Source organism: Aptenodytes patagonicus, chromosome 5, assembly GCF_965638725.1.
Source record: "Aptenodytes patagonicus chromosome 5, bAptPat1.pri.cur, whole genome shotgun sequence".
In the NCBI taxonomy this organism is placed as follows: Eukaryota; Metazoa; Chordata; class Aves; order Sphenisciformes; family Spheniscidae; genus Aptenodytes; species Aptenodytes patagonicus.
Genome location: NC_134953.1, coordinates 81382229 through 81409924, shown reverse-complemented (window position 1 = coordinate 81409924; position 27696 = coordinate 81382229). Strand labels below are relative to the sequence as shown.

Sequence of the window (27696 nt, the reverse complement as noted above, 5' to 3'; positions counted from 1 at the left end):
GAAATAATAAAGATATATATTTCCAAGTGCAATTTATCTAGGGTAATCAAACCAACATCTGGGCTTATGTGAATCTGGGCCCACATGTATGGGATAGGTATCTATTTTAAGATGTATAATATGAAAACAGGACCTTGCAAAATTACAATATACCTTGTACATATACTCTAAAATACTAGGTTTTGGGAGGGAAGACGTTTATCTTGACACAACTCTTTCCCATTCTTGATCTTGATAAAACAATTCTTGATCTAGAAAAAAGTAGCCAAGATACTTGGGAAAAAAATAAACATCTTTACAAGAATTACTCCCCGCCCCCCACCTCCACAAGCTCCCGTAATAAACCAGGAGCTGGTTAGGGCTACATATTGCTGTCAGATTTCTTATCTTAAAGGATCTCTATTAATCCACCTTTACAGCAATGTTTGGCTTTGCCTTCTGGAAAAAGTGGGTGATGGATTCCAAAACTCCAAAGTCTTAGCCTTGTATTTATCAGCTATCAAATTTTGAGCTGGTGATACCACTGAAGCCTAAAGCAGACACTTGGAGACAAGTTTAACTGCTGAATATGCAAAAGTAACCCAACATTTCAAGCTGGTATTTCTTCAGCTCTATGCATCAAACATCAATATAATGGATTTTATATAAAGGACTGAAGTAAATTATTTCAGTCCTCAAGTAGGACACTTCAATATCAGTTATTTTGTTCTGTATTTATTGTTTTTAAGCTTTGGGAATAGGAAAAAAAATTTGCAACTACATATAGCTTTTACACTGAACTTGGGTTCTTCTTGCCAAAGTGTAAGGACTATATATAATTGAAGCGTAATTGTTTAATACTGATTTCAAAGTGTGCATCTTTAGTAAGAAAATGTTGAACACTACATTTCTTAAATACGTACCTTTACTCTGGATTTTTATTGTGGTATTTATAGTTAGAAACTAGAATTCAGAAAAACATTATAGATATTTTTATTAAAAATTTTTTTAAAGTTTTGATGCACATTTGATGAACCAGTTAAATTAAAAAAGGTGTTGTTCCTGTATTCCTATTGAAAATAAAGTCAGTAAAAGTTAGATGTCCAACTCACATAGGTGCATTTGAAAGCTACAGCCCCTTATCCTCATCATGCCCCATGTCCTGCAACATTTTAGAATCGTTATATAATGTTCTCCCATTTCATCCCTCTCTGAGGTAGCGGGGGAAGTCTGACCTTTTTCCACCTTCTAATTAACTTTGAATGAACTTACCTAGCAAAGATGTTCTCTTAACCTACTAGTTAACCTGAAGGCAAAATTAAGGGAAAAGAAACAAAACCACCTTTCTGCAAAACAAAAAATGAATACTCTTACAGTTGGGAAAAATGTAACTAAAAAGCCATGAGTAATCTAATCTTTTTCATTATGACATTTCTCTCAGATTCTACATGCAAACTAACATTTCAAGGCACATCAACACAACATCCCTTTAAAAGGTAAGTTTACACTTAAATAATTTTCTAAGACAAATCTAAACACTACCAGTATTACAGAATTAATACAATTTAGAATTTATTTGATCTCCCCTTCAACACAAATTTATGTATTACTTAGTATGTAACAAAGTAGAAAACAGTAAATTCTCTTGAATGTATCAGGTTTTGGTATTTGGTTTGCTTTTTGCTTTTCTTTTTTAAAGTACAAAGCCATTTGAAAGATTCAACTGCTTCCCTTTTCCTCTCCCTTTTCCCCTGCCCCCACTCCCCCAAAAAGAGAATTTACACTTAAAATTTTGGAACTTGTACATCACAGGCAATTCAACTTATAAAGCAGACGGACTATGTAGACACCATCATAAGGAAGTTTGCAAGAAATTAAGTTTTTTTAAAAGCTTTAGTAATAATTCCTGTACATACTTAAATATAAAGTGGACTTCAGTGCACAGTTGACAGCATTTCTCCGAAGTAATTTATTGAAATTAGAACTGCTTAGTACTTCCGTGATTAACTTTCTACTTTACCCATCACCATCTAAAAAAAACCTTTTGATTTTTCACAGTTGCATATATTTAAAGAATTTTCAGTGAGTTATTTTACAGAAAATATTACAGCTTGAGACACTGCACTTGTGTGAAATATTTTTTACCATAAACTCGTATTTACAAATTTTCTTCTGAAGCCTCTACCTAAGAACCTAGGCCCTTTTTAATTCAGTCATTTTTAGAAATACAACTCTATTATAGAAAGGTTTCACAGTTCTCAAACAATTCCAGTTTATATATAATCATGATAACTTCTAGCATAATTTGTTAGGAATGAACATGCCCTTTTGAAAAAGCACTTACAGTGTAACACTGTCTATACTAAATACAACCTAAGAAACACACGTGTTCATTTTTTCTTCTCTTTGCCTCCTACTTCCCCCAAAAAGTAGCAAATTTAAATTATAAAATTACATTCCATTAATCAGAACCACGTAGCGTCCTGGTGTAGTATTTAGAAAAGTCAGTTCCATAAGAGTATGTACATACTATTTGTCTTTTCCTAATGCATCATAAACATCACCATTTCTAGTCATCCTTAATGCAGACCACATCCTTCGGTTTACTAAGGCTCTTTACTTCATCCAGTAGTCCTTTAGGTGTCAAAATATGAGTAGAACCTGACAAAAGAACGTAAGTGTCAACTGTATCAGTCTGAAATTCTGACTCTCAGACATTCCCTCTTAAAAAAAATTTCAGTTTTTTTTTTTTTACTGTAACTGGAAAACTGAAAAAGTGCAACAGTTGAAAGTGCTTTCATGTGTTGTCATATAAAGTGTCATCATACAAATATAAGTGTCAACATCAGGCAGGCAGTGTCCCTCTTCCACACACCGAGACAGCCAGACATCCAGATTAGGACTCTTACTTGGGATACAAGTTTCAAGTCCCTGCTCTGCTTGGTTTGAAACATCAGCTTGAACCTGGGCCACTTTCACTGTATGCAATTGTCCCAGCCTGCAAGAAATCTACCCATTCTGTGAAAGGCTGAGTTAATGACAGATTTTATCCTAGAATCAAGAAACCATATGGATTAAAGATTATCACAAACGGTAGTTTTCCACAGAAATATCAGTTAAAGAAAATTGGCTTTTAACAACATTTCCTTGAAAAATTTCCAACAAATTCGAAGTCTGGAGGAGCAAAGAAAATCCTTATGAATCTTCAGGAGTGCACAATTAACCTTTCTTGTTCTCACAGAGAGTGATTTAAACTTCTGCTGTGAAGGGTCACCGTACAGTTACAAAGGGCACTCTTAACTGTTTAAGATTAAGGCTACCTTGAGTTTTAGTACTGTCAATCTGAATGGGCTAATATTCCACAAGTTCTGAATCAGGAATACAGAAAGGTTTTCATCTTGCAGCATGGAAATTTGGCAGTTATCACCTTCCCTCAGAAATCAGGATTACAAGCAAAACTACAAGAATCATCTCTAACCAAAAGGGAAGACGGCGCTATGGTTAGTGCCAGGTATTACAGTGAAAGAGTGACCTACACTAAACATGGTTTTGTAAACAAGTCTCAGATGAAGAAACAGTCTTGTTTAACTACATTCCTGTTGTCCCGGTCTTCCCATTGCAACTCAAAACTAGGACCAGCATTAAACCTACCTCAACCACCACCAACGAAACCAGCGAACAATCAGCAAAAAACCAACCACACATACAAACACACCTACAACACCCCCCACTATTTTGAGATAACAGAGTCTAGATCTCAGAATCAAGGTTTCTTCCTTGCTTCAGGGAAGAGTATTTATTTATTTAAAATTATGGTAGATATAGATTTAATCCTTTCTGAAACTCCAGACTAGATTTAATTGCCAGGCATAGGCATCTCAAGCAATTAGAATGCTTTAGATGACCCTGCACCTGGACACCAGCTGCCACTCCAGATGGATACAAGTCTCTGGTAAGGTTCTGTATCTAGGAGCTCTGTTTTGATAGATCATGTATGCAAATGTTTTAGCACTTAAGTTTAAACAGCATTACAGGAATTGATTATTTGAAGCACAGCAGCTGATGGAACAGGCATTTGCTGCCTTTGAAGAGAAATTACTACCCCAGGTGGTAATTCATACATTTACTGCTGAGTCTTAAGATTAGGGAGATTACTCCAGTTTTCAGAGCAAAAGCTATAAATCATGGTGTGGTTTGTGTAAAGTCTCTAAAGAAACCATGACAAGAACTAGAAGATGTTGCAAAATCTGAGCTACGCTGAGAAAGTTTTTTTGGGTTTGTCTGTCTTGTTTGGATTTTGGGGTCTTTTCAGTGTTTGTGGTTTGGTTTTTTAAGGAAAAAAACAATACTTATCTTCCCTTCCTCCCAAACTGATTAGTTTTGCACTAGCCTGACAACTTTCCTACTTTCAAAAGCTATGACAGTAGTAAGTGTAGCTGCAGGTAAAGCACAGGCAGATGCAAAAGTTTGTGAGGAAACTGTAAAGCAAGGAAATACAGGTCTGTTTAAATCCTTTTTGCTATACATCAGGCTACTTCAACAATATATTTCTCTGACTTAACTCATGATGATTCTTCTGTAGAACATAACTGTATTTATTGTCCTTAATATCTTGTTGCAAAAAAAACCCAAACATCAAGCAATCTAGACAATTTGAAAAGATACTGCTAAATGCATGGGTTTAAAAGATACATTGGCTATAGTACCAGTTCACTGAACCAACTTAGGGAATGTCAGAAAAAAGACCCTTACATTTTGCAGAAACACATGTAGTAAACCCCTACATACCACCCTTTTCCCAAGACAAGCTTACCAATAACAACTTCACAGGACTTGTAGGCTTGAGAAACTTCATAAGCACTGCGCATCTCAGAATATGTAATGCCTCCAATCACAAATATAATCAGTCTTGCACTACTCTTTCGCTCATCTTGATAACGAGCTTTAGGTTTCTGGCGCGCACTGTAAAAGAGTTCATAAGATGACATTTATATAGCTTCACTGATTAATTTTGGTAAAAGTTATACACTTAAGCAGTAACAATTTCTGTCATGCAGTTCACAGTTTATTATTTCAGCAAAAGGCTTTAGACAAATTGATAATTAAAAGAATTTTAACGAAAACAAGTTAGCACATTACTCGGAAACTATTCAGTTATCACAAGGGGGAAAATAAATACAAAGCAAAAACCTTGTTGCACACACAGCTCACACAAAAAGGACTTCTACGGAGCAGCTTAATTCTGCATGCTAGCAATTCTAGTGGCATTTTTCATGAGAGGTTCTTTTGAAAAAGCTAGAGTCTTAGGTTTTTCAGTCTCCAAACCTGAACAGAATCTCTAAAAAAAAAATTTGGCTGTTATCAAATAAGATTCAGATAGCTAGAAACAAACAAACAAACAAAAGAACCTCTTAATATATACTTTCTAACACACATATAGTAATTACAGATTCAGATTAAATCATCTGCAGTCCTAATCTCTTTGCTAGGGTGCCTAAAAGACTCCCAAATTTCACCAGCCGATAAGACAGAGATCCAGTTACAACATACAGTGACTTGCCCTAGTGTTTCCTTGCACTGATCATCCTAGTGCGTATCCAGGAACTAGTTAGTGGTGGAAGTAACAAAATTATTTTCCTAAGGCTGTGTATCTGTACCTTTTGTCTTTTTTTTTGTAAGGTATAAATTCCAATTCAAGTGTGTCCGCCACATTTAGGATATGTATAATGTTTCCCTCCCTATGAATTCCAGCATCTGATTAGTGCAATGAGCATTCCTGCGATAGAAACACTTATCTCTATTCTGTCTCACCATTTAAAAAACACTACCAAAAGTGATAAAGCTGTCAAATTGGCAGGTATTGGTCATGAGGTTCAAGAGCTAGTGGGATTAAAAAGGGGGAAAGAAAGGACAGTACAAGTTAGTGAGCTAAAAAAACCTCTAAAATCACCTCTCAGTACTACTCAGTACATATGCAAGTACACAGAACACACCATTTCACATTCATTAGCAGAGAATTCACTTCAAGACCTCCAACTTTTCTGGACTTCTCTAAACCATGCCCTGACAACAGGGGTCAAATATCTAACAGGCCCATATTCCCTAATGAGAGCACCTACAGAAGTTGAATTTAACTTACTGAAGTCATTAACTTCAAGAATGACACCGCCACTACCACAGCAGAAATAACTTTCAGAAGAAATGAAAACACTCTTTTTGCCTAAGTCACAGTATACTGATAATCCATCCCTGAAACTACTTCACATTAAAAAGCTTAATGGTTTAAACTTCTCATTCTGGGAATATGGAAATGTTATTTCTAACTTTGAAGCAAAAGGGAGATACTCCAAATAAAGAGCTATACATGGCTAAGAAGAGTTATTAAACTAACAACCAAGTTCTGTATGTTTTAGATGAAATAAAGATACAGGTTTTACACATTACCTTATAGAAGTTATTTTACCGCTTAGTAAGCGCACTGTTATAATGCTTTAGAATGTACGTGACAAAAATACTGAGAAATGGGTAATTTATGTTTCAAGAAATTAAACAGTTTACCTTACTGCTCCTGAACCATTCCAGGTAGGAGGACACTGCGAACAATAAGGCCAGTCTTTTGAATCCAGTTTGTTTTCTATAGCATCCTGAAAGGCAAAACAAAGACCCACTTCAAACAGCCACACAGACCTAAAACCCATCAAGTTTCAACTTCCAGTAAGGATGTCTCACTGGGATTTAATGCCAGCACATGCAATTTCTATGAACAACCAATTGCAAGCAGCATCTCATGAACAACACTCCTATGTAGCAAAATGCTAGACCACGTAATGCTAAAAATTATTACAAGGCTTCTGTATATCACAAGGAATTGGGATTACATATGCTTTCTTTATAAACATAATATTGATTTAACTGTTCAGATTTCACTAGTAGCTTTTCATCTGTAACTACCCTAACATATTTCATTTCTCTATAGCAGCATATGAGAGAAGTCAGGGTCCCCTGAAGACACAGATGAACGTGTGAAAGTCACCAAGAATCTATGAATGACAGCACTGGGTCAGACTAAAGGTCCAGTGAACTCACTATTCTGTCTGACATCAGTCACTAACTGATGCTTAGGAAGAGCTTTAAGAACAAAACAACTACGCTTCTTGCAAGTAACATTTTCCAGCCTCTACCAGTCTACACTTTAGGTTTGAATTACAGTTTAAACACCCACTGGAGGGAAAAAAAAAAAATCCAGATCTTTAAATTACACTAAGCACTGCCAATCACACAGGACAAGCTGTTCAAAAAGACTTTTTGCTTTCACTTTCATTTGCTTCACCTTTAAAACAACCTCCAATAAGGAGCATCGCTAACACACAGCGGTCTAATGTTCTGTATTACAGATAGACTAGAAGTGATCGCTTTGTTCAATAGACGTATTTAACAAAAGGTAACTCAAGAAACTATGAAATTTCAAAAGATTGGCTGTAACTGCTCATTTGAGTAAATTTCTGCACTGCACCCATGAATTGACTAGTTGGTCAAATTTACCTCCATAACGTCTTTGATAACAGGCGTCCACCTAGAAAGTTGAAAAGTTTCTTCTGAAGAACGGTCCCTTCTTGGGTGTTTATACTGCTGAGCAGCAGACTGAAAAGATTATCAAAACATGGTTGTATTATACAGTGCATTTGGTTTTTTGAAACTTATTCTCAATTAGTAGCGGGGGGGGGGGATCAGTAGGAAATTTTAAAGAAATAATAAAGAAATAACAACAAGAACAACAAACAACAATTAATCCCTGTAGAATTCAGGATAGACTAGAAATACTGATTTCAGAGACAAGGAACTGAGTAAGTTGCCACTTTCCAAAACCAACTAGCTCAAGTCACCATCTGATGATTTTAGAGGGAACATTATAGGTATCTTACTTTGAAAATTATTCATGTTAATTGTTTAAAGGATTTATCACTTAAACACATCATAAAAACAAGAATTCCTAGTAATTGCCTGGCTAATACTGCTAAGAGCTGCTGAAAGAGCTGTAGACAAGTGCTTGGGTGGTAGGAAATTACAAAATAAATAAATACATTCTTACTGAAGAGATAACAGGAACATCAAGGTATTTCCAATTTCTTATCATATCACTATCACTTTCTATTTGTACATTCTGGATCAGCTTGTCCAAGTTCTCCTGGGTAGTTCCTTTGATATAAGGAAAAGCATACAACTTAATTACCATGTGACTGCAAGACAAAATTGGTCTTACTCACATTCTAGGCTGTTATTTAGTCCAGGATTTTTTTTGTTTGGCCAGTCTACTTTAAACAAAATTTTATCTAAAACATAGTATTATGTTAAACTTAATGATCCATTTTTGAGACCAAAACTCAATATTGTTATAGATTCCTCAGACCCACATTCTGTCCATTTCCTCCTCCTCTACTACAAATTGTTCCCCATTGACTTTATTTTCAGGTTGCAATGGACATGGAACTCCCCCTTTAACAGCTTCAATTCTATGTGAAAAGGAGAAAAATTAAACTGTTGCACACATCCAAGCACAGGAATGATGCTAAAACACTGTATGGATCTGCACTTGTATTGAATTTCTTAACTCCTTAGCAATATACCTTTGCTACGAATTTGAGATAAGAGAAGCTACAGAGGATGGACAGTATTTCTTTCAAACTTGGCCATCCAATACAAATGCTTAAGTTAACTAAAAATACTGGACTATCCTAAAACTCGAGCTGAAGTCCATAGCACTGGGGGGGGCGGGGGGAACCAACAGGGCAGCTTATCATACCATTTGTGCTAAAGATATACAGGAGAATAGCTCTAATTTTGTCATAGCTCTCATGACTTTTGTTGAGCAGAACTGGAAGGAGGACTCTCATCGAGTCTTTCACTTTTTGACCTTCTGCATCAGTTCCAAGAGCCAAGTCCTAAATTAAAACAAAAAGTGGTTTTAGTGAGTAATCATTTAAAAAAAAAAAGCATTGTTTTGTGTCTTCTGAAATGCGTTTTTATGAAATGGTAGGTTTCAGGAAACAATCAAGCTGCATCAATTTAAACTCAGTATGAAAACTCTGACATAATTATTTCAATAGTTACAGCATTATAACACCACCACATAACACTCAAACATTTAAAACTGTTGATATCTAGATTTCATATAAATGTATAGGTTTTAACTTGAGATTAGTAGTACAATGTAATGCCTCACCCTAACAGGTACTTTTCCCAGACATTTAAAAAGGGCTTCCTTCTGCAGAACGTAATAAGGCAAATTCATAAGAGTTTTGAACAAAGAAAACACAAATATGATCCTTATAGAAATTGGCCAGATTCAAAGACAAAAAACCAAAACTCAAAAAGCACCTCCTTTATTGGCAGAGTAAAAGCCTTGTATATCTCACTAAGCTTTAATACTACTACCTCAAAAAGTTATCACAAAAAAAAAAGGCAAGAGACACACTACTTTTGTCAGTTAAAAACAAGCATCTATGCCTGCAAACAAAAAAGTCACATTTGCAGTAAGTTGCTGTTTGGTTTGTGGGGGTTTTTTTAAACATACCTGTTCAGTTTTACAGAGCCCTTCTATGTTAGACTTGAACTTGCTCATGCAATCTTCTGCTAAGTTAAGATGGACAACTTGCTAGAAGATAAAAAAACCAAAAAAATCACAAGCTGCCATAACTTGCCTTTTTTTTTTTTTTAAACACATCAAGCAATCATTTTTACTGGTTACAAGAGTCAATCCTTCAACTATCCTTCAGTACCATCATGTATTCTCTGTGTTTTACCCTTCACTTAGAGATTGGCTCCCATAATACCTTTTAAAACATTAAACTGCTATGCTATCTTCAATCCTCAAAGCACACAAATCCTTTAAGTGTTTTTTGTTTTTGTTTTTTTTTTTAACATACTAAAATGAAACACCCGGAAACAAGTTTTCTTCTCAAAATTTTACAGTAGGTGAACATATTAATTTGGAGAAGAGTTACATAGCACACTTAACAGGAAAATGACAGAATAAAACAACACAGAAAATCATAGTGTACAAAATGATTTATTGTGAAGTTGTAGTTACAAAAGACCCCTTACCCTACTAATCTCTTTACGATAGTGCGGCATCTTTTTCATTAACTGGGACAGAGCAGATATCGATAACTGTGAAGAAATGATAAAAGTTGAAAATTTTTTTCCCACCAATATTTGACATCCTTATTTCCCTTCCTCTTGCAGCCTTGCTTTTTGTTTTATTTCCCCAGAAAATTGCCAGAGATAAGCCTCAATTTCTGTAATAGGTCCATGAATTACATAGCTCTGATCAGCTGAAAATAATTAAATTACCAGGAAAAGCAAAAATACATTAATTTAAACAACTTACTTTTCCTTCTGTTGCTTTTCTTTTTGATGAAACTTCTTTCAAAAGCTTTGGTATTTCCCTAAAAAAACCCAAAGGAAAGTAATCAAATGCAACAGCACCACAGTTCTTAAATCTTTTCTTAAGATCTTTACTTAATCTTAAAAGAACTGTGCAACAAGAACTTCTGAATAAAAGTAAAAGCTTCACATACATGTCTCCTTCAGAGGAGAGAGTGTTTTTTGACAAAGGAAACTGAAGTTAAACATTCCGTTTATGATATTTACATAATGTCATTTGATGCAATAACTTGCTAGTACTTTATGCAAAACAGTCCCTTCAGATTTAAAAGATTTGAAGATACTTTCCAGGAAATAATTTTATTTCCATTTTCCTCAAGAACTGTAATTAATATTAGTAAGAGTGCATACCTCTGCACATACTCTATTTTTGAAAGTATGTTTTCTTTCTGGCATCGATTATTTAATAGGATGCAGTCTATATTGCAAACCATCTTCACTACTGCCTGTATTCCTACTTTCTTAACGGTTCAAATACAAAAGTTTCTTTGAGAGGGAATGTAAGTTGCATTTTTAACTAGTTTTTGTTATTTATTCACATACTCTATCACATCTGCAATATGCTTGTGCCGAATCTTCACCCAGAGCTCATCATCTTCCTCCAGAATTGCTTCCCGTTCCTTCCCAGCAGCTCCTTCTGTTTTGTATCTTCAAAGAGAAAATTGAGACAGTTGTTTGGTTTGGGGTTTCCCACACACACACTCTAATAACTCGTTAAAGTATTAATTGTTATGGTTTAATCAACATACATGGTAATAGCAGTAACGGGGGACAGGTTTTCACTCACAAGCCAGGCTATTGCCCAACACAATATAATTTACATAAGGATTTTACAGATTACATCTTTGAACACAGAAGCAGCAGATGAATTTTAGAATGATTCTTTGGGGCAATGGCTTCTGGACATTCTTTTAAACCAACAATAACTAGAGTTTCAATCATGCATTACATGCCTCAATTTCTCTTCAGCTTCCAAATGTCAACCTCCCTTTGGCTTCAATGCAAATTGTGTGCAAAGTAATACACATTGACATTGCAAAGTGCAGCTTTCTACACCTACTACAAGACATTTTGTAACTCCAAAGGAAAATGAAGTCCCATTCACCCACAAAATAGACTAAGTAGGACAAATTACTTCACATATACAAGAAACATGCTTCACAGAATTACAGACCAGCAGTTACTTTCCTACAGAAATAAACCTATAAAGATAGCAATCATACTACATAACATTTTCACATTTACAGAAACTTACGCAGTGTATACAGCCAGAAAGCAGAAAAATAAAAGAAAAATTACAAGATGAATTGCAAAAGTCAGGTCATGACTACCTTGAAAACATACTCTGCTACATTTTCATAACCAGCAAATTTCAGATTCGCAGAATTCTACATTTTCTGTGAAAACATTCACTCAGTGTTTCTCACAGAGAAGATACACATTCCTGTTTGCTTAACTAAACAATGAAGAGAATTAGGTCTCATTTGCTGTAGTGGGTCATCAGAAAGCAAAGTCTTACCAAAATCTTTGGTGCCAGAACAATCCGACAGCAAAGTACGTACCTTATGCAAAACAATGTCACACTATTCCAAATAGTGCTTATAAACTGAACATGGCTCACCTAAGTGTGCATTTAGGACAGACATGTAAATTTTAAAAACTACACAAATTAAATGACTGGAGCTATAAAAGTGAGCATTCCTGAGAAATAACTAAGCTTTTTCTCAGTATACTATTACTGGTCTTGTTTGCCTTGTTAGGCCAAGAAGGTTGAGAATATGAAAGAAAAGGTAGAGAACCTAAACATGCACTACCAAGGTTTTGCTTCAAGTCTAGTACAAAGTTCTTTGTTTTTAAAAAAAATACAACTTGTTAGATTTGAAACTTAGCAAAAATAGTAATTAGATCCTACCTAATCTCAACTAAATAAGTTAACAAAAAGAGGAAGTTACAAAATGAAGAGCAAAGACTAATAAGTGAAGCAACCCTTATATAATAAGCAGCTAATATTGCTATGGTGCAATTCAGCTAAACAATTCCATTAGATTTTATAATCAATAAAGCATTTAGATTTTTTTAAAAAGTACTTGCTTGTAAGTATCATTTTCAATTGGTAGCAGATCATATGCCATTGCCTGGAAGGTGAGTTCATGAAGTACAGTTGATACTGGGTCAAAGCCACGATCAATTATTATGAGTTGGGAGTGGGTTTTAGCCTAGAAAACCATCAAATAAATGCAAAGTTAAGACATACAGTACAAAGTTAATGCATGTTAATTTTTTTACACCAAGTTACAGCACTGCAGACATTTTTTGAAAAATAACTGAAAAAACCCTAAAAAGTATGGTCCAAATGCTTATCAACATAAATAGGAACAAACAATTAAATGATAACCAGAACACACAAATGCTAATTTTAAAGCAATGCGTTTAGCCCACTGCAATGCATTCAGTAACCTCACCTAATGAACAAAAAGTGTAAAGAAAAAAAAACACAAAAAAAGGCCTCCCACTGACTTTTCACAAATAAGCATATTGTTTGTATTTCAGAGTAGATTATCCATACTGTGCTGCAATACAGAAAAAAAAAATAATCTCCAAGTGTTCAACTGAAAGTTTCACTTTGGGGTTTAGCAGAGTGGCAGTAGCATCAGGTACATTGATTTCTGTAGCAGAATGGAATATCACCAAGTCAGAATGGTTTACCCTATACTTCTGCATTTAGGCAGCTGCCCTAATCTGCCCTGATCTGTAGTGACAGGTCAAAAACATTATTTATGTGAAAAGCTGTATCTTTGTGGACAATAAATCCCTTAACGGGAGACATTTCAATTCTGCAGTGGCATCCCTTCTACACATAGCCCTATGAAAGGTGATGTTAAAACAAAAAATAGTTATCCACTTTTCTTCAGGTTTGTATCATCCCCTACATTATCATAGGGCCAATTTTTCAAGTGCAATTAGTTTGATCACACAAATTATATTTGCTTACATACAGATTTACCCTATCAGTTACTACCTCTAAGTTGCTTTCAGACAAGAACAACTAATGGCAACTAGTTGCCTTTATTAATAAATAAAACCTGGTTTTGTAGAACCTATTGTCAAAAAATATTCCAAAGATTTTTTTTTCCCCCAGACTTACAAAAAAGAAGCAAACATTTTAGTTCACTTTCTACCTTTATTTGGCTTTTCTCATCAGTTTTGTAGTAGTTTTCAAGATTTTTTTCAACAAGCTGTGCAAGTTTGCTGGCTTTATCAGATGGTCCGCTGGGAAAAAAGGAAACATGCAAAAATAACTTAAATTTCTTCATCAAAACACTAAAATGCTACCTTTAAAACAAAAAGGATTCCCTAGATTGATCCTCTGGTTTCACGAGCAGTTTCTGAACTCCATTCTAGGTATTTCCAATATATTTTCACTTTTACATTATGATTCCACTCTTTGAATGCTGCAGGTATTTCACATAGTAGAAACAGCTTCAGCCAAAAGACTGACATTAGCTGGCATATGGCCCAGCACCTAAGAGTCTCACTCAGAAGCAGGAAACAGGAAAGAAAAAAAAAGAGAAAAGAAAAAACAGTCAAGTAATTATTTCTTTACATTTGCAGAGAACAAGGCACCACTTCACCTTGCACCACAGAATGCAATTCTTGAGCATAATTTCAGATGCCTGCTTTGACTTCAGAGATACTACTCTGTACTCTCTATCAAAGCTCAAAAGAGGTATTCTCCTCAATATCTCTACTACAAAGAAATCCTGATCCCCTCTGCCTCAACAATTTATGAATTCCTTGATGCCAAGCGGAGCTACAAAACTACCAACAGCAGCAGTTCTGTTACAGGATTACACATGCGGTGTATTTGAATGCAGCATATTAGAGTGTCATCCTACTGACCAAACGTGAAACAAGTAGTTCATAACAAAACAGGGTATAGTAAGTATTGTTATATGAATACACACCGTGAAATAATTCACAGGTCTGCCCACACTTCACAAAATCCTATCAGTCCATATTTCGGAGTTGTGGATTAAAACCAATTAATCCACAACAAAAGAAACTATGCTGCAGCCTCAAGCTATTACCAATCAATGTGGGAAGTCCTAGAAGTCAGAGCAACTACACTGTACAACACTATTTTTGCCCCACCTTTTATATCGTACTCCTGGATTCTCATCTAGTGTGGCACATAAGGTAACAATTTGTTCAGCCATTACTTGCATTACAGGATCTTTATCCTTTGTCTTTTCCAGAGTTGGACTATAACAGCGGTAGAATGCATCCGGGACATTGAGAGTAAATACCTATGTAAAGCACAGCCAAGAAAAAAAAAAACGGCTTAAATGGTATATTTCTAAAATATCTGGTAAAAGAATTGCTAATACTTTAAAACTACATGCTGTAGTAAAAAGTCATACATAATATACTTTAAAAAAAACACAAACCCACACTTCAGTCTTCTTTCTCTGTCCTGTTGAGCTCATCTGCTTCTTGTTCTCACACTCTTTCCCTCTATTACTCTCCTCCCCTATGTAAATTACTGTATTTTTCAAATTGCTTACTGTCTGTACAGATGGAGGGACCTGAGACAGGCAGAACTAAATGCCATCCAGTGTCTTGTACAGAGCCATACAATGCAATACCAGAATGATCATAGAAGGTAAAGTTAAATTTGTTTAAAATGGAATTTTACATATTGTATCTGTTTATTATATGAAGACTTTACCTCCAAGAATTGAAATTCTTCAAATGCATTAAACCTTGATAAAAGATGTTTAGTACTACACAGAAGAAAAAAAACTTTTTCAATAGTTTAGTAAATGGAATGCAAACATGGAAACAATCCCATTGTCAGTAAATGGATTTTCTCCAGCTTCAGATGGACTCTAACTACCGAGCCGAAGAACAACATTGATCCAGATAAAGACGTTTGTTTCATTCAAGTAGATAATCACTTGGACTTTGCCCAGAGCTCAGTCTGATTACTTACTCTTATCACCCCAGAAAGCAGGCCCAGGGATTTTAAATTAGGAAAACCAGTTAACATTCTCCGTTCATTTGCTAAAGATTCCAAATGTCCTCACAACCCAAAATACTGAGAACACAAAACTAAACTAAGAACAAGAAGAGACTAAGTGCTGCTTATTTTCCACTTTAGAAAAGTAGTCCCAATTTCTACTTTCATGGTAAGTCCTCCAGAGAACCAGGACAACAAAATTTTCATATGCCTTATTTGGTAGAAAAAGCTACAAAACTTTTTCTTAAGAGCAGCTTTAGCAGAACTCCCAAAACCAGTTTGAAACAAAGCTCGGGAACATCAACACCACTGGAAAACAAACAAACCACCACACTAATTATTCTCTGATGGCATCTCAATTTAAATAATAAAAAAACCTGTATTATAAAAAGGAGTGTGTCTTCAAACTAGGAAACTGCATCACAATAAAACATGGATAGCAGCAACCTCTCCTATATTCACCTGCCACTTGGTATACATAAGTCTTCTGACCCTTCATATGTTCATGAGGTTTGAAGAATACAGGAAAGACTTGTGGGAAACATTCACAGTTAGTTCTACAATTCCCAACAGTGGACAGGGTTTGGGGGCTTCGCTGTATTAGTGAGTATCAGAGTGCATTTCAGCCTTCTGTATCTGATGAAGTGCAAGAGCAACAAATTCTTTCTCAACACAATACCCACTGTGTGGTTTCACATGGAAACCACTCATTGGTTTCCACTGGTGGTCTCAAATTTTTAATTAAGAAAACATGGATTTCCATGTTTTCCTCTCAATAAAAAGTTTGCCAAGTTATGGTTTTTGTTTCTCTTTTTTTTGTGAGGCTTTAGTTTTGTTCCACTCCCCTTCAGTTCTCTTCATCTGTTTGCTCTCCTTTTCCAATTTTCACCAAGTAGTTAGTTCTACTTATTCCTATTCCTACGCACCAACCTACCTAGTCTGTCAAAATAGCACCTCAGTATAAGCAGTAACAAACTTTACTGCTTACTACAGACAAGCCAGAATACTTTCCTTCTCTTAAGGAATAGATTCCTTCTCTAATCTCTCTCCTGCAATGGACTCCAAGTCTTGCAAAGAGGTCAAGCGCAAACAGTAAACCTTTGAGTACAAGAGCATTTATTTTCATCTGAAAAATATAGGCAAGCACTGGAAATATGCCAGAACAGCAACAGATCTCTCATACAGTTTGACAGTTAAAAAAAAAAAAAAAAAAAAGGAGTGCTACATTCTATTTCGTTGTTTTCTAGCAGGTCAACAACATTGAAAATACTCCTCCAGACTATTTTCTGCTGTTAAGATAAAGAATGAAACTTACCTGAGACTCATATGGGAAGAAGGAAATGTTGATCTCCTTGCATGTCCTTATTGATTTTGCACAGGAAGACTTAATTTTATTGAAGAGATTGTCAGGACAAACTAGGAAAAAAAAAATATTCTAAGTATACATCATTTGTGCGTGTTCCAGCTGTTAACTCACTTATAAGCTTTCAGTATTCAGAACAGACAATTCTAAATTAAGAACCAATTAACAGTAACATACAAAAAAGTTACCAAATCTTCCTAAAGTGAAAGAGAAAATATTATCAATATTTTGTGTTTGAGGTAGTTTTCAAGAAGCATCACTGATCATTTTTTACTAGCTTTTGGCAAGTGAAGTTGTAGAAGACTCATTAGCGGTCTGTAGCAGTGAAGGATATTGATTTTAACAAAGCAAAAGTTTCTGCTATTTCTTCTCATATAGGAGAGAGACAACATTTCCCAAGCTACAAAAAGGCTAAAGGGAGAAATAATGTGTACATCTCAAACATCAAAACACAGAGAAATATGAAATTTAGTTATAGAACTCAAATGTGTTCCACTACACTTACAGGCTACATTGGATCCCGGTCTAGAAACTGAATTTAAGGAATATTTGGATGACACGAATACTACACAGACTTGGAAGCGACAGAGCTATTTCTCTAACTCCTCTCAACATGAAAAGCTTTGGCAAGTATTGAAACTTAAAGCTTGCACACTTGCAACAAAGGAACATAGAGCAAGATAGCAATATTTTTCCAGAACAAGAATCGCTGCATCAGCATAACATGAAACAAGAAACCAAGAGTTTTTCATAGTCATTTGATAACTGCTTTGAGAACATACGGTAGCAGATACACACCATCCATGGACAGCACCATCCACAGAGACAGCCACAACTCAGTCTCTGCCTTCAGCAGCATGTTTGGGTTTTTTGTTTTCCCTTCTTTACACAGCCATTTTAGTCACGCTGACTGACTGCAGAGGAACATGCAGTCCCATTAACCCCATTTGCACTAACTGTCTCTGCTTTGCAATTTATCTTGTGCATGCAAGGACTAAGTAGGCACCTTCTTTCAGGTGATGGGGAAAAAAAAGCTGGCTCAAGTCTGAAGTAACTACCTAAAATAATCAACTACAAAACATTGTTCTTGCAGCAAATTCTCATGTGTTTGTATTTTTGAGTACGATTTTGTTTATATGAGATACATAATTTTACTTGACTTGTCTTCCTCCACACTCTCCAATATAGGAGAAGACTGGAACACTTTAAAAATAAAACCAGATTACCTAAATTAAAAGCTGAGGTGGGGAACAATCAACATTGTTTGGTAATTTTGGAAGAAATGACTATTGCCACACGACATGGTGACCATTCTGGAAACCCAAATATGTTTAATGACTTGAGTCTCAAATCTTCCCTCAAGAAAGAGGACCCAAAATTTTCATTTACTAACCTATAGAAAAGAAAGTTGAGAAGCTTACTTATTTACATATATAAAGTTACCAAACTACAACACAAAAGCTTACTTACAGTCAGTGAAATACACATATGCTGCTTTGTATCTGCTGGATGATCTAGTGATGAAGTCATCAATAAGCCCATCTACAGACTTATGGGGGTAGGAAAAAAAAAACAAAGAAATCATTACAGTGTTTTGCCTTTGCTCACATACCAGACAAAGCTTCTCCTTCCTCTCCTCCTGCCCTGTTAATTACCCAGTCCCACTTAGGAATACTGCAAATCAACATATAAGAACAGAAAACACTTAAGTAAAACATTTTTAATTCCAGAGCAAGAACAATAAACAATTACAGAAGGGCAGTCATGCACCAAGATCACTTTAGGAAGCAAACAAAGCAGGATACTTGCATCATTTTCCACCTATGACAGTGCTGAGATTTATTCTCTCAAGAATTTTTAGGAAGTAACAGTAATCTCTTATTAGAGCTATTACTTTGAATTCTATTGTTCAATGTATTGCCTCATTATTTGATACAACATCTCTTTCAGTGAGGTTACTAATATCTAAGCAATGAAACAATGCATCCATTGATCAAAAGGTACGCATTTGCAACATACCCTATGGTGACACTGCATTTCATTATGGAAAACTAAGCATCACACAGAGGAGCATCACACAAAACGCAAAAATTAAATACTGCATAGTTGTACACAGTAAATAAATATTTTAAAATGAAATTGCTTTTTCAGTCTGAAAGATCTTGCTACACTTTCTTTAAAATACTAACCTTTTTGGTGGGAGTTATGAAATATATTGCTTTCATGTGTGGGACAGGCTCACGGTTTTTATATACATTCTCCACCACTACAAAGTAAAGAAATATTACATTTTTATAATTAAGAGCTTTATGCATCTGTAAGGAAAGCACCGTACATATTTTAGTATAGAGGTGATAAAAATAAAATAATACCAATCAAGTTGTCCACAAAACTAGTGTCAAGGACCTATCTTCTGCCAAGAGAGCCTCGATTTTTTTATTTTTTTAAATACAGCAAGTTACCACAAGATTTCTTCAACCCGCAGCCTAGCATCAGCTAAATTTGTAGGACTAAGTTTTTCCTGGCTGTTCTACACAAGCAGAATTTTGCCCTCACACAGAAAAGTATTGCAATACAAGCATGCTCAAACTACGGGGCCCAGTACGAAATATCTTGCAAGAGAAATGCCTCGGCAAGATTGTTCTTCTTCCAGCACATTGAAGGAGAGGGATAATGAAACTATGCAGGGCATCATTTTGGACTAGAGCCTCTTCTGTCCTTTGTTTGCCTATTTCCTGTGCACTTATTCTGTTTCAATATAATTGCAGGCACAAATTAGACATTTTCAGCAAATCAGCTTCACTCAACTCTTGGTTTTCTCTGTTTAATAAAGTCATTACTATATAGTGTTGCAGCACACTAGCTTGAGAATGCAATGAGATTCATGTTGCTCAGTAATTTTGAGGGGGAGGAACAGGGAAGATAAGTAATGTCAGACATTTGGATGTGGAAAGATTCTTTTCAGAAGTGTACTCACTGAAAAGAAAAGGTTTCTTATTGATGAACAGGATACATGCTCACTGAAAGTTTCTCACAAAGGATAAGTAGTACTTATTATGATTAAAAATACACTCCAAAAAGTGAAATTTATACAGCTTTGCTATTATACTTCCAGAAGAATCATGTTACATTGAATAGTTGGAATAAGAAAAGTCTTGCTACTTGTGGAAAATAACTGTCTAAATACTGCTCTCTTACAAAAGTGTTTCTAAAAATCTAAACCTAAAGCTAATTAAAAATTAGGTCATTTACATTTTGTGCATTCATTCCATTTCAAAAACAGGCAGGGAAAAAAGTTTGGCAGGATGATACACTAGTAAACATTACAGAAGGGTCAATCATAAAAAGCAACTTTGAAAAGTGTTTTATGATAAGAAAAACATCCTTTTTTAAGTTGTAGGGAAGAAAAGCCCATAAAATTTACTGGAGAGAAAATACTTTTTTAAAATACCTGTAGAAAAACAAAGTCTTATATAAACAGGCATACTGCATAACTGAGATCTATCACAATCCATCTTATTATTCACTTTTGACAGTGGCCAACATCAAGGAACAGGTCAGACATTCCAGCAGATGAGAAACTCCACTAGAAACTACTCTCAAACTGTTTGGAAAAGTGACAATCTAATTGTGTTAATGTTGCCTATGGGTTTATTCTAGTTAAAGTAATCATTGATATAACTTACTTTCAAGCTTTTGTTGTGGGGGTTTTTTTAATTACAGAACGGTCTCTTGTTTTGAGAAGAGGCTAAAATGTATCTGCACAACATAGAACTCAAATTTAAATTCTTGCCTCTATCACATCCACTTGCTTGCAAATACCTCTCATCAGTTTGTCTATTATTGTCTCCTCTTCTCATTTTGTCTTCAGTACTTAAGTTTCTCTGCCCTTGTATCCTAACTCTACTGTTCATGACCAGAAATTAATTCAAAGCAGCAGATATTACTGATTTACAGAACACAGTAGGAAAAAATGCAGTGAGCAATTTGCCTATTCTTGTTTTACTAACATGCACTTAATTCTTTATTAAGCTTGTTTTCCCTTAGCTTCAACTGACAGATAATATCCTTAAAATCATTCTGTGACAGATTAACTTTCTCATTTACCCCATCGTGGACATTAGCAAACAAACACCCACCTGCCCAAAAAAAACCCACAAACCAAACCAACAAAACTAAAAAAAAAAAAAAAGGCACAAAACCAACAAACACACACCAAAAAAAAAACCTTACAGCAATCTTTAGCAAAAAGATTAAAATGAAAAGGGTTTTAGCTTCTAGGCAGAGAAACATTTGATTTTTCATTAAAAAAAAAAATCACAATTGGGTAATTACTGTACAAGCCAGAAAGTCTGCTAGTCTAATATCCCATAGCTACTTGTCTTCATCAACCAAATTCAGACAATTTCTTGCAAGGGTACCATCAATTTTATTCTATTCCTTTCTCTTATCAGGATATTGCCATCGGTATATTAAAAAGAATTATGCTTACCTGTGATACCCTCTGCCAGTAGATCAGTCATTTTGCAGCACAGTGACAGTAATTTAGTAGTGTAATCATCTAAAAGAATTATCTAAATATATTAAAAAAACCACAGGTATTTAGATAAATTAATCAGCTATAATAAACCCATGTTAATTCCTTAACAACTAGCCACAGAAATTTGAAGCTGAAATCTGTTTTATTACTCTGTATCTTTTCATCACCTGCATATAGCAACTTCGCAGTGGGAAATTAATCTCAAATAGCATCAGAAGGCAGCTCCCTACATACAGGATTTCAAAATAAGCAGCTTGTCCCCACTACTCCTACTAGAAAGTATTTTAAAACTTCCACTTTGACACAAGTCTTGTGAATTCCTGCCTAATTTACCCCATGGCCTGCTTAAATATATCTGTACTTATTCTAAAACTGTTTTACAGCTTAAGCAGCTCTAACAGGTATCGCACTGCTGAATCCTGCTCCATGTGTATTGCACAGCAGTATAATTTTTTAAATTAATAAAGTACAAGTCCTTCAAAAGAAAAGTGAAGATAAACAGAAACAGTTTCTAATTTTTTTTCAAAACTTAAAAAAGAACTGAGACAACTAACCATATGTTCTTACTATGCTAGCCCTTAGATTTTTCATTACGTATTATAGAGAGATCTGAGTTAACAGAACTAAAATCCATTACTTGGATAGAAAACCATTTTAAGTGAAAGTGAAAGCCATTAAATGATACTTATTTGTTGCATACTCAGTGATAACAGTTAACTTGTTCAAGTGATTCTAACATTCTTACAAAAATTATAACAAAACTATACCTTCCATTCTTCCTCTTTCTTGCAGTCATCAAATACTGATGATTTTAGCTCTGTAAGAAGAAACAGAGATAGACAGTTTACCAGTTAGAGGCATCAAATTGTTACTAAAAAAAATAATTCACCCATTTAGACTCATATGTTTAGAGACCTAAAAAGGGGGGGGGGGGGGGGGACGGGACCAACAACCCACTGATAAATACCTCTACAGAATTTTTGACCACAAACTGTCCCAGCCTGTTTCAGAAAGATATAGCTAAATTTTTCATTTTTGCTAATATTAAACAGGTCCACAAAATCAGTCTGAATGATCACAGGCCTGTAAATATTTCACTTTATTTCTATTTTTTTAGTGAACTCTGCCACTAAGTGGATTGTCCACATGCAAAAAATTTAAGCTGCTCTTCAAGATAAGGCAGCTGGACCAACACATTCACAAATAGACCTATTTTAAAATATATGCTAACTTCAGATGTCCTTGTTCTCTCTCTAGAATTCCAGAATAAGCCTAAGAAAATACCAGTTCTTTCAGGAATTGAAAGTTATCTAAAATATGGTATCCATTATCTTCTCCTGCTATTACAACTTTGGGAGAAATGTCAATTAAAAAGCTTGTACAGGATTCAGCAATAGGAGTCAGCATCTGCTTATGACCCACAGCTTTTAAAGATCACCAGAACTGTGAGTTGCAGCTTTCAGGAATGGTGTCATGAGGCTAATACAGATTTGATCTCACAGCAGTGGTATGTATCAATTAAAAGTCAGAAGACTTCGGGAACTGTTTAAAACCTGGTGTTTATAAACATCGGAATAAAGAGGTCTGACTATTCTGTTCTCTGGGAAAAGAGAACAGAATTTCAGATTAAGCTGCTGACTACTGCTATCAAAATAGCTGGACCTTTTCCCCAAATGAAAAAAATGAAAGTAATAGAAACAGAAGTCTAAAATACAAACGAGCAAGTTTAGCACACATTTTATGATTATTGCCACGTGAAAGAACCATAAGAAGTTTCAGAATAGTAGGTGCACATACAACAAAAAGTTACACCTATTTCTTCGATGTTTGTAAGTATTAATATATTCACTTATGTCCAAGTCCCTTTGGCATGACACTATCGCAAGAGCCTACCTGCTCATCCAGCCTCCATTTCATTTCAGTCTCACAACTCCTAACACTGCATAGCACACAACGCTCCCAAGACATCACACTTCATGCTTTTCATGGTTATATTTTACAAAGATGTCCTACATAGACTCTTTCACACTAACACAAGAGGTTTCTTTTGAAAGGTGAGTACTTTATGCTTTAGCTTTCCAATATGCTCAAGTAACTCTTTGCAGCATTGACATTCTTCATAGCAACTTAAAAACCTTACACTCCGCTTCACCTAATAAACTGACAAATACACCGGTCAAAGTTATTTAAGCAAAAAGCACATGTTTCAAGAGGGATGCAATTGGTGTATTTTGTTTATGCTACTAAACAATAGAACTCAAGCTCAGTTCTCCTGAACCCCTTTCTGCTTATATAACTCCCGAAATCCATTATCATTCCTCAAACTTGCCCGCTGGGTTGCTTCCAATTCAACATCCTTCCTGTTATACACAATCCACAGTTTTCAACAAGTTCTAGGTCTGCTTAGCCTGGTGTAGAGACTCCTATGACTTCTTTGGATATACTCTCTATAAAAATTGTGGAACACTCATCACTCCACAGCTGCTACCAAGATGTATTTGTTGGTAATACCTGAATCCAGGATGTAGTACAGGCACATTTTTTCCTGTCACTTTTATACTGTGTATTTGTTACTTACATTTTTCTAGGTATAAGGGACAAGGCCCAAGTGACTGTGCTGTGAGCCCAGACAATGCCCTGAGAGAAGGCTCCAGAAGCAGTCACGGGGAGGGGCCTCGTGTCACTTCCCCTGACTGACTGGTGTCTCAACCATGCCTGGAACTGGGGCGAGAGAAGATTCCAGAAGTCTTGGACTGGGGCCAATAAATAGGGGCACACACAAGCCTCCTGGGGCGCTCTCTACACCGATACCCCCCGTTGGCAGGTCCAATGCTGGATCCAGGATTGGTGATCTCTCCATCCCTTTTCCTCTCTAGCTCTCTCTTTCTTTCCCTCTCTCTCTCTTTCTTTGCCCTTAATGCTGCTAAGTAACGCAAGGCCTACTTCAACTGCTCATAAAGCCGCTTAGCTTACGTGACATATTAATATGTAGAGGGTTGACACTTATAGAGTGTTTGTTCCATTAAAGTTGATGTTCTGGACCTTGAGTGTTATCTCACCTTAATCCACACCAAAGGGATTTGCAGACCTTAGTCACTCTCCCCTTCTCATAGGTGAGACGTGACAATAGGTCTGTACACAAGATGTAAGAACAAATCTTTACCCTTGTGAACATTTCGTTAACCTTCATATTTTCCGAGAACACTCTTACCAAGGAATTAGTCCTTAGCATTACACAGTTCTTTTTAATAAACTGAGCGCCTCAGAGCCTTGTCCAAAATCTCAAATACATTTTTTCTATAATACATTAACTTACTTGCCTATAAAATAAACCAGAACATACAAATGCATAATCCAGTTGCGTCTGAAACTTAATTTCTGTAATTTAAAATAGAAGTCAGCTTTCTCCCATCATGAAAAGAAATTTTATTCCAAGCTGTCAGTGTACCAGATACAGCGTACTTGCCCCTGCAACATTCCAACTGTTATTTGTTTTGTCCTCAGCCCGCAGCTGCTTTACCCAAATAACTGACCTATGCTGGTTTACAGGCTCTCAAAATCATCTCATTTGTCTCCAGTAAGCATCTGGAATGCACCAAAAGCAATCATAAAACCAGGCATGAATAGCGCTCCATTTTTGTCTAAGCTTTCATTTCCTTCTCAAAAATTTTATACCAACCATGCATCCTAACTACCTTCTCTAATTTCATCATCTTTGAATACATTCAATTAGTTTAAGGCATTTTTCTTCTACCTTTACTTCCTGATCCAGATAAGAACTATACACAACCCTGACAGAACAGCAGACTGCTAAATTCCTGTGTGAAAAAACAAACAAACAAAAAAGCAAACCACACCTTGGCAGAGTTAATGACCCATTTATAACACACTTCCTGAAGAAAGGACTAAAACAGCTTTCACTGTATGCAAGTGTTCTGGAAAATAAAGTTGCAGAAATGCTGAATCATTTAAAAAAAATTAACATAGATATCTATAGCTAGGCTAGAACCTTATTATACAAGTCTAGAACACATTTCAAAGTTGTAAAAAAAAATTAAAGACAGAATTCCTTGTGGAAATAGCCTTACTTACAGATACACACATAGAGATGTAGTATATAGTTAATTTTATAATTTTATCCACAGGAACTACTGCCTCCTAAATACAGGTAGCTCCCCCCACCCCCATAACTGTGAACTTAACTGACAACAAACTTTGGTAAAGTAACCTTTTCACACACTTCTGCTTAGATTCAGTCTAAAATTGCACCTTACAGAAAGGTCTATCTCAATGGAAAGAAGGGTTTTTAACAGCACCATACCAGAGCACAGGTACAACACTCTTTGTACGCACAACACCGGCACAACTTCTTTGCCTATTTGCAGAACAGGAGTAAGATACACACTGACAACAAGCTGCTACATGAAGTATCAGCATCACTGACACATTATTTTCAGACAAACCAGCCTTAAAAAAAAAAAAAGTTTGCTGAAACATTAGAAAGCAGCAGTTTATGGCCTTGAATTATCCATAAACAAAGTGCCAGACAATATCTAAAACTTAGTTCATCAATTTTCATTGTTGTTGTAGTCTTGGAAGGACAAGAGTAACTAGTTATCTAACAAAGCATTCTTTTCAGAAGCAGCTTCTTTTTTACAAAGTTTGCTATATAAATGATTTATTATTCACACTGCTTCACCATCACTCTAATCTTTCTTCCTCATGGTCTTGCTGCACTAGCAACGCTGTTTTCAAAAGTCCTTATACACTCTGATGACGCACTAGTGCTTTGATCAGGTTCCCTCCTTTTAAGGCCCAAGTCTTCCACAAAACACCTCAGGACAAATCAATCGCTTTACAGTCAAAGGCACAAATGGCTTAACAGAGAGCAATACAGGACAAGCAAAGCAGCAAAAGTAGGGATTTCTAAAGGTCAAGTTTTAAACAAAGGTACCTAACTCATGTGAGCAAGGTACAGATATCAGCAAGGTACAGATATCAGCAGTCGAGGACTGAACACCACAGGAACAGTCTGCTTTCCTCTTTCTCCCCTTTTTCGATTTTCTTCCAGTGACACACGCAAGCAGACTGGAGCTTGCAGGTGGGAGCAGAGGAGGAAAACGCAGACGAGAAGGCAGCAGGGCCTTCCCATTTCAGTGACAGACAGTCACTAGACTGGCTGAGCTGCTCATGGAGTCACAGCCTCGGTACAATTAAGTCTGGCATGAGGTGGCTACTAATGCCTTTCCCCAAAGGTCTCTCAGTACCTGAAATACTATTAGCCCTTCTACTCCACCAAGACATGGAGTTACAACTTCATTTTCTGTACCAGATACCAGCAGAACCTTTTCCTAAACACGGCAATAAAAAACCTGCAGTTCATTTATGAAAGTACCTGGGGACACCTTCAGCTTTTTCTTCTGAAAACCACGAAGCCCAACATAAAGCGGGCAGTGCCACTTCATGACAGACAACCAGAGAGCCCCTTCTGAAGCCGGGAGCACTCTCTAAAGCTGCCATTTCAGAAGCAACAGGGAAATCCTTGAAGAGCTGACTTCAGTTTAACCTCTTCAGGAGCTGGCATGGCTGGCTATATCCTGTATAGTTCACCCTTATCTCGGAATAAGGCAAAAATGTTTCCATTCAGGTGCAGGCAACCGCGGCACCGCCGCAAGCCGGGGCAGCCGCCTCCCGCCACCCCGAGTCACTAGCTGAAACATCCGGGGAAGAGCAACCTCCAGCCTCTGCCGCACACCGGGCTCCCCGCAGAGCCGCCCGAGCCCAGCCCAGCTCTCCCGCCGCCCGCGGCAGGCCCCGCCGCCCACCTCAGCTGCGACACGCAGCGCGGCTCCTAACGCGCCTCCAGCCCCGCCAGGAGGGGCCCCAGCCCCATCCTCAGCGGTCAGGGGACCCCCGACCCCAACACGCCGGGCTACGGGGAGGCGGCGCCTCAGCAGCAGCGGCGAACGCTCCCGGCCGGTCCGCGCCACCGGCCACCGAGCGTCCCCAGGCAGCTCCCAGCCCCGGCGGCAGGGGGAAGGGGGCGCGGAACAGAACCCTGCACTCACTCTGCCACACCAAGCTCTTCAGCCCCTTCACCGCCGGCGCCATCTTGCTTGCAAGCCCCGCCTCGCAGCACCACCCCTTTCCACTCCCCCGCCTGCCCGGCCCCACCGCGTCCTCTTCAGAGGCGGCGGGCGGAGCTGGACGGTGGAGTGCGCTGCCTGCTCGCGGGGCGGGGCGGCTTCCGCCAGCTGTGCCAGTCCCTCCTTCAGGAGCCGTGCCAGCCCCTCAGGAGCCGTGCCAGCCCCTCAGGAGCCGTGCCAGCCGCAGGGCCCCCTTTCTCTGCGA

General features: G+C 36.9%; 1 protein-coding gene across 2 annotated transcripts; it reads right to left on the bottom strand.

Annotated features, from left to right (window-relative positions):
• Positions 1-1924: 1924 nt before the first annotated feature.
• On the bottom strand, positions 1925-27473 carry STXBP3 (syntaxin binding protein 3). 2 transcript variants are annotated; one of them, XM_076337945.1, is made up of 19 exons: positions 27414-27473; positions 22113-22162; positions 21298-21379; positions 18995-19071; positions 18276-18354; positions 16758-16858; positions 14575-14729; positions 13602-13692; positions 12514-12638; positions 10966-11070; positions 10367-10424; positions 10081-10146; positions 9551-9631; positions 8780-8918; positions 8069-8175; positions 7522-7620; positions 6538-6623; positions 4793-4941; positions 1925-2640 (listed from the first exon to the last, which is right to left on the bottom strand). In XM_076337945.1, the coding sequence occupies exons 1-19, from the start codon at positions 27454-27456 to the stop codon at positions 2549-2551; spliced, it is 1785 nt and encodes a 594-aa protein (XP_076194060.1). In that variant the 5' UTR covers positions 27457-27473; the 3' UTR covers positions 1925-2548. The 2 variants fall into 2 exon arrangements, with proteins under 2 accessions (XP_076194060.1, XP_076194062.1); XM_076337947.1 differs by having other exon boundaries at positions 21298-21366; positions 27414-27423.
• Positions 27474-27696: the final 223 nt, after the last annotated feature.